This window comes from Chenopodium album, chromosome 10 (genome assembly GCF_948465745.1).
Source record: "Chenopodium album chromosome 10, dcCheAlbu1.1, whole genome shotgun sequence".
NCBI classification, from domain to species: domain Eukaryota; kingdom Viridiplantae; phylum Streptophyta; class Magnoliopsida; order Caryophyllales; family Amaranthaceae; genus Chenopodium; species Chenopodium album.
In genome coordinates this window covers 961,463-974,199 of record NC_137843.1, presented here as the reverse complement: position 1 = coordinate 974,199, position 12,737 = coordinate 961,463, and the positions used below count along the sequence as shown (strand labels likewise).

Sequence of the window (12,737 nt, the reverse complement as noted above, 5' to 3'; positions counted from 1 at the left end):
ATGACTAAATCGGGATATATGGAGATTTGTCTCTGATTATGACTCTTGGAAACTATGATTTGATGGCATTGTCTAAATGATTGATATTTGCTATAACTATTCTGTATTTGGTGCCGTCTCTATGTTACCTTAATTTTGTGGATATACTCTTAATTTCCTTCAACCACATACGGCCAAAAAAATTTATGGTGGACATGCAATAATGTAAGTCAGCTAATAAGGAGTATGTCTTTTTGACCTTTTTATCTTAATTAATCACTAATCTTTTTTGTTATCTTGTGGTTTTTCTCCTCTCATTTTCTGCATTTTCAATCTAAACTGTACATTAACAAATTTGAAGCAACTTGTACAATTGTGTAATATTTTTATGTAAGTAGTTATAATAATACTCTCCATGTATTTGTTTTATTTATTTATTTTTTTACTAAAAATATAAAACTAAATTATAGTCATTATATGTTTTTCTATAAGTTTCTTTCTACGTATTATAATCTAAAAATAAACGGTTTTAACCATTCTTTTAAATTACACGTTACTCCGTATTATAAACATACACAATAGTGCATTACAGTTAATTTAGTGTACTGTTCTTGTATCATGCAAGTCTCAAGTCCAAATATTAAAGAGCAATGAGCTAATTGCATCGCTAGCTAAATATATTTTTATTTCCCTTTTTTTGGAGGGGTAATTCTAGGTAGCCATGGATTGATTCTTTTAGATATTCACATAGAAAAATCATACTTCACTTATTAAATTTACTTTAGTAGTGGTATTTTTGTTGATTGATACATAGTACTCCGTATTACACTCTATCTTGTGAGTATAACATGTTTTGTATAGCTTATTTAAGATAATGTTCATGTTCAATTGTTGGACGTCTATAATTTCTTCACCCTAGCTACAAACATTAATGTAGAATGAAGTTTAAAATATTAAGCAAGGCCTTATATAATTCTTGTATTTTCTAAAGCTAGATCAATAATTTTTATTTTTTTATTTTTTACTCTATAAAATAAATTTGTGTGAAGGTGCATAAGCTTTGTATGGCATGACGTCGAGCTTAGGTAAGTTTGCTCGATTTCAATAGAGCAGCCAGTCCAAAAAGTGGTGTGATAGAAATTTCAGGCAAATATCAAAATCTACTTTTCATTTTTCTAATTTTAATTCTACTTCTGTTAAAAGAAAAGTCAGCTAACGCGGTTCTTTCCTCACTGCTTTTTTCGGATTCTTCAGGCCAAAACTTTATTATGTCAAACTACATGACAATTTCCAAAAGTTCCTGTATAATCAAGGCATTATTATGATTTTATTAATTGTTTAATCTATGGTTGTTTCACCAAGATTGATTTTTTCTTCTTCTTGTGTACCACCTTAATCATCTAATTAATTTACTGTATAACGTTAATTGGATTTCACACAATCACACTAGATGACTGTTCTAGCTTTAATTTGATGTTGAACGGGACTTAACTCACTTAAGTTCGAGAAACATTCAATTGATCAATGATTCAAAAGTTATCAAGATTTTTGCAATGAGGAATATAACTATGTCTATATACACCCTTTTTTCTTATGCTAGAGAAGTATAACTATGTAGTAAAGTGTGCATTCAATAAATTTTACCCTTATTACAAAATTAACGTACTATTATAAAAAAAACAAACATGCAATTATGTAGACAGAATTTGATCCCGGGTTTTAGGTATCACCCCCCTAAAACTCGAACTAGTTGTGTTAATTCACTTAAACGGCATCCACTATATATTACGAAGTATAAATATAACGAAGAATAAACTTACAATAGATAACGATACCTAAGAAACTCTAATACAATATCTTTACCTTAATTCTTACCATTAGGCATTAACCCAAAACCTGATAGTGGGTCACTAACTTTAATCAACTTTCCAATTCAAGTTTAGAACTTTAGATGAATTTTAACTACCAATATGGGCTTAGCCCACCCTGTCAATGGGTAGAAAGCTCTGGTAAACCTCACCTACTTTAAGAGGTATAAGCCCAAATTTCTCAAAGTAAAGGCCCAAAGTTTAAACCCAGTTCATAGGCCCTTTTTTAGGCACTTATAGTTTGTGCCACCAAATTTTAAAGTTTGACTGCCGAAAGCAAAAGAAAAACAAGAACAATCTGGAAATAATAAGATGCAAAAACAGAAAACGTTACTCCATTTTATTTGGGGGGAATCCTTTGCTTTACTTATGGGATGCGAATTGTTGTCACTGGTTATGAGAGAAGACACGTTCATTTTGAATATGCATCTGACCATGTAGTGGCCATTATTTAGACAGCAAGTCCTTTTTTCAACTTTGAACCTTTGATCTGCTGCTCTTATTCGCACCATTTATTTTCTTCTCTGAGGCGGTGCCATTTTCTGATTATACCTAATCCATTACAGCAAATCTTTCATTATTTTGGAAAACAAACTATTTGAAATTCTTAATTTGCCCTTCTTCTCGATTTTTTGATACTCAGTATAATATACGGAGTACAATTGAAATACTAGTATTAGTAATATTTGGACTCATTATGTATTCCTAGACATGTAATCAATGATGTAATTTAACACTATGATATAAATTTTGTTTACATTGTTGTGTTGATGCTCTATTGAACAATAAAACCTTTGTTGTTATTTACTAACTAGATACTTGATTTTTTTTTTAAAAAAAATAAGAACAATTAATCATATGTCAAGCATAAGACCTTCAGCCATATATGAAGCATATGTTACTTTGTGATTATAATAGCATTCCCTCCCTAAAATTTTTCTAACCCTACGTAACACACTCTTAACCATTTTGAAAAAAAGTATTACACGTATATAAAATTCAAAGTGCATGTTCTAAGACAATGATAATAATGCTAGAAATAAGTGAATATTTTTCTCTCTGTTAAAAGAATTCAACCTGATAACCTCAAAATTACAAGATAATCTCAAACCAATTACTCCTAAGTCCTAACAAGTTTGGTACAAAAATTTATTTCATTAATCAAAATAGATTTACTATATTTAATTTTTAGTTTTCCTCCTAAAAAAAAAAAAAAGTTTGCTATGGGCAAAATGGTAAATGTAGTACTAAACTACCAACCAATGGCTACAAGCCTGTAATTCTGTAAACAAACATTTCCATTAAGTTATACACGTCATGTATTCACCACCATCATCAAATTAAACATACCATTAAACCTGCGAAACTACGACTACACTACTAATTTTTGCAATTTGGCCTCCTATCTTTCCCTCCCTCTCTCCCTCCTCTTTCAGAACCCACAATACATTTAAATAACGGGAATTCCTCATTTCACTTCTAACATAAATTTAACAACAACAAGATTAAAGATGTGGCGGTGCGTTTCGCGAGGTCTTCGATCTCATTCATGGAACAACACCTCGAAATCATCTCCAATCTTCTCTCATTCTCTCTTTCCAAGATTCTTCTCCTCTCAATCTGTAAGTTTTTCTCTGCATTTTTAGGTTTCAGAATATTGATAATCTCCTTATTAATTTCATTTTCAATTTTGCGATCTTCAAAATTCAATCAATTTTTTTTATGATTAATTGATGAAATTATTGCAGAGTGCTGTTGGTGGTTCCAGTTACACGGTGGTGGACCACACCTACGATGCGGTGGTCGTCGGAGCTGGTGGCGCCGGATTAAGAGCCGCTATCGGATTATCCGAACACGGATTCAATACCGCTTGCATCACTAAGCTTTTTCCTACTCGTTCTCACACCGTCGCTGCTCAGGTTTATTTAATTATTTTATTTATTCGTTTTGTTAACTTCGATTGTAATTATTCATTGTAATTGGAGCTGGTTGAATTAGAAAAACTTGCCGAAATTCGATTAGATAAAACATTTTTATTCTGCGGTGATGTAATTTGATATGTTATTTTACTATATAACAGTGCAAGAATTTTTATATTCATGTTTCCGAAGAATTTATTGTGATTTTTGAGGTGTATATACTATGATTATGTATTTTATGTGTATACGCAATGTTTTTTGTGTTAAGAGAGCCACAAGGGCGAGTGATGAGAATCAATCCAGGGTCACTTGGAACGGGAGGGGAATTCTAACTAGTTAGAGCTATCTCTCACTCTCACGTGTATACACAATGTGAATACGTGATACTACACAAATAACTGCAAGATTATTTTATGATTTGGTTAATCATTGAATCAAGTTCAGTGCATGTAGCTGTAGAATATTGATTGATTCTGAATTGTCTGTTGCTTTATAATGTGTCCGGCATGTCATCGATGATATTATTAGTTGAATGTAGCTATAGAATTTTGTGTTTTACTTGTTGAATGTGTTATGAGTTGAAGTGTGGGTTTGGTGCAGGGTGGAATTAATGCTGCTTTGGGTAATATGAGTGAAGATGATTGGAGATGGCATATGTACGATACGGTGAAAGGAAGTGACTGGTTAGGTGCGTGCAATTCAACTCATTTTTTTAATTTTTGTTACAGTGCAAATGCTCCTTTACCGATTTATAGTTAAACAGACCCTGCAATTTCTACTTTGAAAAATCTGTCGTTTCCTCGGTAGAAACTCTTGGATTGTTGTATGAGGCGGAATCTCTGTTTGCAGGGGACCAGGATGCCATACAGTATATGTGCAGAGAGGCACCAAAAGCTGTGATTGAGCTTGAGAATTATGGTTTGCCATTTTCTCGTACAGAAGATGGGAAAATATATCAACGTGCATTTGGTGGTCAAAGCTTGAACTTTGGAAAAGGTCTGTGGATAAAAAAGTTCAAGTTCTATTCTGAATTGCTGAATTTGATATCTGATACTTTCTGCATTGCCTGTCATCTTACTACAGGGGGGCAAGCATATCGATGTGCATGTGCTGCTGATCGTACCGGCCATGCTTTGTTACACACTCTTTATGGGCAAGCTATGAGGCATAATACACAATTTTTTGTGGAATACTTTGCATTGGACCTTATAATGGATGATGAAGGCAAGATAATATCATTCGAAATCATAATATTTATACTGATTTTAATTTCAAAATTAAGTATGGCTCAAGGGAATTGATACCTGTGAAAACATGACCTACTTTCCTGCGAGAATTATCCTTCTGGATGATAAGCTCTTGAATAGATGAGAGTGCTCTTGTTGAGACTATGAGTTTGCAGCTTAGTGAATAAGATCTTGAAATATCCTTCTTGCTTGTTTTCAATTTTTATTTTGTGCTGTCACTTTGCAATCCGTGATTAAGCGAATTTAACGATCATCATCTCCTTTTTGTTATATAGATCCTGTGGGCTTGACATTTGGTACGCTTATTTTTCCTTTTTGTGGTGAATCTTCTGATTATTGATATTATGCTTAGGTTCTTGCCAAGGTGTAATTGCTTTGAATATGGAAGATGGGACGCTGCATAGATTCCGTTCTAAATCAACAATTTTGGCTACTGGGGTAACTTTAATTTATTAATGTACAAAAACATTCCCTGTTTTGCATACACCATGTTCATAATTTTTATAAAATTTCACTTCTCTCTTTCCTTTATTTAGGGATATGGACGAGCATATTTCTCTGCAACTTCTGCACATACATGTACCGGAGATGGAAATGCAATGGTGGCACGTGCTGGCCTTCCATTGGAGGTTAAAATCCTTGCCAGTGCTTTGTTCTTATTTCTTGATGCTTACTCATTGGCAGGCTACTGTAACATGATTGATACACCTTTGATGTTCTGCTATGCTAACATTTTGTTGTTTTGCAGGATCTTGAATTCGTGCAGTTCCACCCAACTGGTATCTATGGTGCTGGATGCCTTATCACTGAAGGTTGATTCTTCTCATACTAAATATTTGGTGTTGTTCTACTGTCCACTCATTCTAAATGGACGTTGATTAATCATCTGTAGTTTAATCCTGAATCTACAATTTTCTTAACATTTTCCATCTGCATCTGCTTATTTCTGCAATATTGCTGTAGAAGAGAGCTTTCCTTTCTCACCTAGCATCCAGATAAAAAGAATAGATGGATAAATTGTGGCTAATTGGCTATGATCTAATGTTCTTCTTTGCTACCAGGGTCCCGTGGTGAAGGAGGTATTCTGAGAAATAGTGAGGGTGAGCGGTTCATGGAAAGATATGCTCCAACAGCTAAAGATCTTGCATCCAGGGATGTTGTGTCTAGATCTATGACGATGGAAATTCGAGAAGGCCGTGGTGTAGGTGAGATGCATCTGCTCTTCTATTGTATATGCTTAATATACTTACTCTTATCTCTGCACCTAGATATGGAATTGTGGAGGGAATGAAGAATCTCCTGAAGATGTTGATCCATCTAGGTTTCATTATTGTGTAAAACAGACCTTGTTTTTTCCCCAGATTTCCTTAACAGTATCCACATATGGTGTTTGTAGAATTTTTGGTGTGTGATCTATCTGCCAGTCAATAGCAGTGGTTTACACTTTTGACCTCTTTGTGGTGTTAGAAGTCTTACGAATGACTGTTGGTGACCCCCCCCCCCCTCCTCTCTCTCTCTCTTTGCTGTTTACTTTGATAATTAGTTGCTGATTAATTGATTATTGTTTTTGGTTATTATTTTGTTATCTGTTGCATATCTGGTCAACCCAACCTGCCATCTCTCTCATGCCGTAGTCTGAAATTATGCTAAATCTGCCATTAACAGGACCCTTGAAGGATCATATCTACCTCCACTTAAATCACTTGCCTCCAGAAGTACTCAAGGAAAGACTTCCTGGTATCTCTGAGACCGCAGCTATCTTTGCTGGGGTTGATGTTACTAAGGAACCCATCCCAGTCTTGCCAACTGTTCATTATAACATGGGTGGAATCCCCACAAACTACTACGGAGAGGTAATAGAATTAAGAACTTGATGTTAAAATAGTTAAATTTATAAAGTTTTTAAGAGTCTAATTACGGTTTTCTGCTCAGGTTGTCACCATAAAAGGTAATGACCCAGATGCAGTGGTTCCTGGATTATTGGCTGCTGGGGAGGCTGCTTGTGCATCAGTCCATGGTGCTAACCGTCTTGGTGCAAATTCTCTTCTTGACATTGTTGTTTTTGGTCGAGCTTGTGCCAACCGAGTTGCAAAGATCAATAAACCAGGTAATTGGACTTCAGAAGAAAGTTCTGCTTCCTACTGCCTGTATTATGAATGCTAAACTATCTAGTACCATCAAGATACTTAAATTTTGGTATCCTGCAGGGGAGAACCAGAAACCTTTGCCTAAGGGTGCTGGGGAGAAGACTATCGAATGGTTAGACAAATTAAGAAATTCAAACGGTTCTCTTCCAACTTCCCAAATCCGCTTAAATATGCAACGAGTTATGCAGAATAATGCTGCTGTCTTCCGCACACAGAGTACATTGGAAGAAGGTATAATAAGCTTATAATCTATGTATTAGGTGATTCTCACTTCTTGCCTGTTTCGTTCGTATCAATTGGGAGGATATGGCATAAATATTGACATGTGTAGTTGTAATTGCTTACTTGCTTCTTGATCTTTTTGATTTATTGGATTTGTCAAAACCTTATATGTCCTTGAAGGTTTTTTTTTGAAAGCTGGGATGGAAATTAGTTGCAAGTATTTTGGCAATAGGATCACTAGTTTCTGTAGAAATATGGAATCGCTTATTTTTGTTGATACAATAGAATCTCTAGTTTGCGTATAGGATCACTGATTTCTTTTGGCATATATGAGATCACTAATTTGCGTATAGGATCACTGATTTCTTTTGGCATATAGGATCACTAATTTCTTTTGTCTTATAGGATTTATCCTCAGGAGGTCTTAGTAATTTTACTGTGGCTATAAGCTATGTACCTTTTTAAGGCTTTAAAGCCTTTTAATAATCCCTGCCCCTGGATAGACAAAATGAACTAATTATGGGAAGGGAAGGGTTGCTTGACGTTCCACAACAAGACTAAAAGGAAAAAGGTTGTATGTCTAAATTTTTTACTTAATTATTCTCTTGCTGTGTCTTTTCTTAACAACCAAGTCAAACATAGTATTTCCTCCTCCATATGGGCTTGGTTTCGTAAATCATGTGCCTTATTTTTACTCCACAAGAACAGATGATCTCCATGGCAAATTACAATTCCAATGTGTAACTTTCTGTTCTTGTATCTATTATTTGCAGGTTGTCAATTGATTGATAAAACATGGAGTAGTTTTCATGATGTTCAAGTCAAAGACCGCAGTTTGATATGGTATGGCTGATATCTGATTTTTTATTTTTTGTTTATTTATGGTTATTCATTAAATTTTCATTTTTTATCAAAGTATTTAATTGCATCTTTTTTTACATTGCTTCTCAGGAACTCTGATTTGATCGAAACCATAGAGTTGGAAAATTTATTGATTAATGCGTGCATCACTATGCACTCTGCTGAGGCTAGGAAAGAGAGCAGAGGAGCTCATGCCCGTGAAGATTTCACGGTTTGTTCAGCTGCAATATAGTTCATTCTTTCCATGAAATGTTTGGAGTGCACTTGTTTTCTGACATTCTTGCTCACTTTGTTTTGCAGACAAGGGATGATCAAAACTGGATGAAACACACTCTAGGGTATGTGATTTACACTTTATGCTCTTGTTCTAATGACAAGGATGCTAATGAATGTTAATAAACACTCATTTTACTGAAATACAGTGGACAGAATGTACTCCCATTTCACCCGTCTTACTGAAATAACTTTGTCCACCCACCACCATTAGGATCATTATTTTTGCATGCAGCTTGTTAAATTATACTACTCATATATTTGTCTGGAGTATTCTCGTCCTTCTCTCTGCGGCTTCACAACCAAAACAATTAGTTAACATCATGTATATATAGTGTTTCTGTCTTGGCTTTTTTTTTCCCTGCATACAGTTGCTGCTTCTGTCTGGTTTAGATTGTGAGTAGTATATGATTCTGTATGTTCTTGCATATTTCTTTTAATAATGCAGATATTGGGAGAATGAGAGGGTTAGACTAGATTATCGGCCAGTGCACATGAACACATTGGACAACGAGGTAGAGTCTTTCCCTCCTAAGGCTCGTGTATATTGATTCAGCCCACTGCAAATTCTTATTTGTACCCAGGTAAATCTAGGAAGGTGTACAACCAGTTGCAATTTTGTAATTTTCATGTGTTTTTAGTTCCTGGTCCAGTCTACCTCAGCTTGTTTAACCCAGCTCAAAATAATAAACCTTTGCCCACAAACCTGTTTACATTTAAAAATTAAATAAACCAAACCCAGATGAAGCTGATGATAACAATTGGAGAAAAAAAAAAGGAGAGACACGGAGCTTTCTCATTTCGCCGTCGTTGAAGCTTCCAAAAGCTTCATTTCCTTCTATATAAAAACATGATAGCAACAAAAATATTGATCTTCATCACTGTTCTGTAAGTGTAATTGTGTTATTATATGAGCAAAACAGCTGCAATAAAGGCAGATTCCAAGGGTTGGAATATTAGTATCAACAAGGTACAATTTTAAATTTCTACTATAGGTTGTATATATATATATATATATATATTTTTGAATACTTGTTCTAGCATTGAAGTTTTACTCTTTTATAAACCCTACATATGAATTGATTGATTTACGATGTATGAGCATAATTCTATGTTCGACTTATGAACTTCTTTTACCTTATGATTTTAGTGGATACTGGGTATTTGGGTAATAAACTTATTCAACATTGTAATTTAGTCACCAATCCATTATTTAATTTGCTTTGATTTCTTTTTATTTGATTTTAAGCATGAATCTGTGGATGAATTTCACTTTAATTTCAGTTGTTGCTATCATTACGCTTATACTCAAATAAACTATATATTACAATGTTGTCACAACTGAAATTAAAGTGAAATTACTCCGCCAAAAAAAAAAAAAAAAAAGAGAGAGAGAGAGAGAGATTTCATTGAAATATATAGTTTATTGGTTTTTTCTACTAGTCATTTCATTACTAGTATAGTTGCAATTTTTAAAATCCATTAAGAGTTCAGGACACTATGTTCAATATTTGCTCATTTAGTGATGCATTTGTAGTTTTGTACGGAGTACTTTGTTAATTTTTTTGTTTATAGGAAGAGCATGTACGTAACAATGAGAATGAGGTGCCTTGGTATTGTTGCTATGATTTTTTTATCATCTATTCATATATAAGTGATTAATTAAAAATGGTATCAGCAGATCTAGTGCTCTGTGATAGTCGAGTTTGCGGAAATCTAGTGGATGAAATAATGGGGGAGTTGAGGTATTTTATTGTATCTTAGTGAAGATGATGACTGCAAAACATAAAATAAATTAAATCAAATTGGCACCGAATTCATCGAATTGGCACCGTATTCACGTAGAATTAAATCAATACGATAGTATATAAATTATGAAGATAAAGCATATAGTTTTCAAACCAATAAAATAAACCAGGCCAGATTGAGTCGTGAAGAATTTCGAAGGGATAGAGTGCTCGAGTGCTTCTAAAATAGTCTTAGCCTTGGATATTTCCAGATAAAGGGTGTCAAAGTAACATGGACTATATTAGCAACGATTTAGGCTTTGTTTTTCCTCATCTTAGGACAACTCATTTTTGTCTACTAAGGGGGCGTTTGGTTTGGATAATGAAAACGAAGTGGAAAATAAACAAATAAGAGAGGGGAAAGGAATCAAATAACTCTTACCTTTTAATATGTTTGGTTTAACTATGGAAAGGAGAGGAATAGAAATTTTGTGATTGAGTAGGGTAAGGGTATTTGTTACCCTAAGTTTTTAAGAGGTAACAAATGAGGGGTAACTATTACCCTTACGTAATGGTAATTGTTACCATGCTTTTTAACCAAACACACGGTAATGGTTTCGTTTGAATCGAATCCGTTTCCACTCCAAAAAATACACTACCAAACGGCCCCTAAATTTGATTTTATAATCTACTAGGGAGTACATATATAAAATAATAAGGAAAATATATTGTATTCTGCAGCTTTTTCTTTTTCTTTTTCTTTTTCTTTTTGTTATTTTGTGTGATAATTGTAGTTTTGATTTATTGTTTCAAGTAGTTATGTACTCGTAGTATTAACTTGGATAAGTTTATGGGCCAATAACACTACAATGATCATACGAAGTAGTACTGTTTAACAATGAGTCAGTGACATCGATCTAGCTACGGACTTAAAAATAAAAACACTTTTGTCTTGAGATTTAATTATTAAGTTTGCTGACAAACGAGAAACGACTATTTTTCTTCAGTTCTTCTGCTATAAAAAAATAAGTACTTAATTCACCACCATCATCAATAATCGTTAGAAAATTAAAAAATAAAAATAAAAAACAGCAATCATTTGCTTAAATGATATAGTCAAAAGCACAGTGACATCCACTACCAAGTGCTAACGTCTTTCTCTAGTAATTAGAAGTAATCTCTCCCCTGTATCGCTTTAGAAAATATATTATTTAATTAGTGTGATCTAAATTATGAATTACTTATTTGAGAAAATATAAAAAATACACATACATCTCTCAAGTTGTATCCTTAAATGATGTTTTTAACATGTCTTTAACCGTCTATTCTTTCCTAGGAAAGAAGTATATAAAATTTTTTACTAGTAATATGAGTAATGTAAAATAGATATACTCTGATTTTCTTTGACCAAATGTTTAAGCTTTAACATTCAACAATTCAATGCATGTTAATGATCGTTTTTAAATACCTTACTTAAGGTACACAAAGTCACAAACCCCCTTTCGCTAAATGAAAAGGGAAATGTTAGGTGCATGTAGCACACTCGCATAAGTTAAAGAGGGTTTATCAAATCATTTTGATTAAGTTTTAGGTTGAATTAATTCATATTAGGTTGTTTTATAGATAGAATCCATTTTGGTCACGAGACTTATTAGTTATAACAATTCAATTTAAGTTGTTATTGATCTTAATTCAGGTCAATTTCAATTCGAGTCAACCCATTTTGAGTATGTGACAAGTTGATGTCACTTCAGATTGAAAATATATTATCCGTATATGAGAGAGAGAGAGAGAAAGAAGAAGAAGAAAAAAAAAAAAAAAAAACTGCAGTGTGCCAGTGTGAGAAAACTTGCGTTCTTCTGCTCGATTCAATCCCCTTGATGCAATAATTGAGAAATGCCATAAATGACTGCTACATGCTTACATAGATATAGTACTCGTAGTAGAACTGAAGTGTCCCAATGCAAAGTATTCTCATCTTTAAATCATCAAATGTAAATTAATTTTTGACTAGCAATGCAAGCACCAACCATTTACCAATTATCATTATTTTTTTAATATAATAATCTCATCAGAAAGTGAGAGCTAACACACTGATTTAGATTAATTTGCAGGTCATATTATATTACATTTCATTTCCTCACTAAAATTATTATGTCTCCTTCCAATATTCAAAACTTTTGAATATTCACTATAAAACAATTCTACACTTTTATTTACTGTGTAACTGTGTTTAATATATATTTTTTTTCCATTTATTTTTCACTAGTTTTTTCATGGGATTGGGGCAGGTTAACTACATTTTCATTAAAATTACTTTTTATACTTTCTAAACTAACAAAGGTTCTGAGAGAATCTATACAACTTTGTATAGGAGATTAAGAGACATAGCTTCAGACTAAAGACTTCCCTGTTGCACTTTCTTCAACGGGACTTTCTATCTACACTTCAAAAGATTTTCCTTTGCATTTCATTAGTATTAGAATAACTGAAA

General features: G+C 33.4%; 1 protein-coding gene across 1 annotated transcript; it reads left to right on the top strand.

Annotated features, from left to right (window-relative positions):
- Nucleotides 1–3,192: 3,192 nt before the first annotated feature.
- On the top strand, nucleotides 3,193–9,505 carry LOC145563022 (succinate dehydrogenase [ubiquinone] flavoprotein subunit, mitochondrial-like). The gene is made up of 16 exons (XM_081623430.1): nucleotides 3,193–3,469; nucleotides 3,596–3,766; nucleotides 4,367–4,454; nucleotides 4,616–4,762; nucleotides 4,850–4,990; nucleotides 5,366–5,451; nucleotides 5,550–5,642; nucleotides 5,762–5,825; nucleotides 6,075–6,218; nucleotides 6,679–6,866; nucleotides 6,946–7,120; nucleotides 7,221–7,391; nucleotides 8,156–8,225; nucleotides 8,334–8,454; nucleotides 8,544–8,581; nucleotides 8,965–9,505. The coding sequence occupies exons 1-16, from the start codon at nucleotides 3,359–3,361 to the stop codon at nucleotides 9,065–9,067; spliced, it is 1,911 nt and encodes a 636-aa protein (XP_081479556.1). The 5' UTR covers nucleotides 3,193–3,358; the 3' UTR covers nucleotides 9,068–9,505.
- The last annotated feature ends 3,232 nt before the right edge of the window (nucleotides 9,506–12,737 follow it).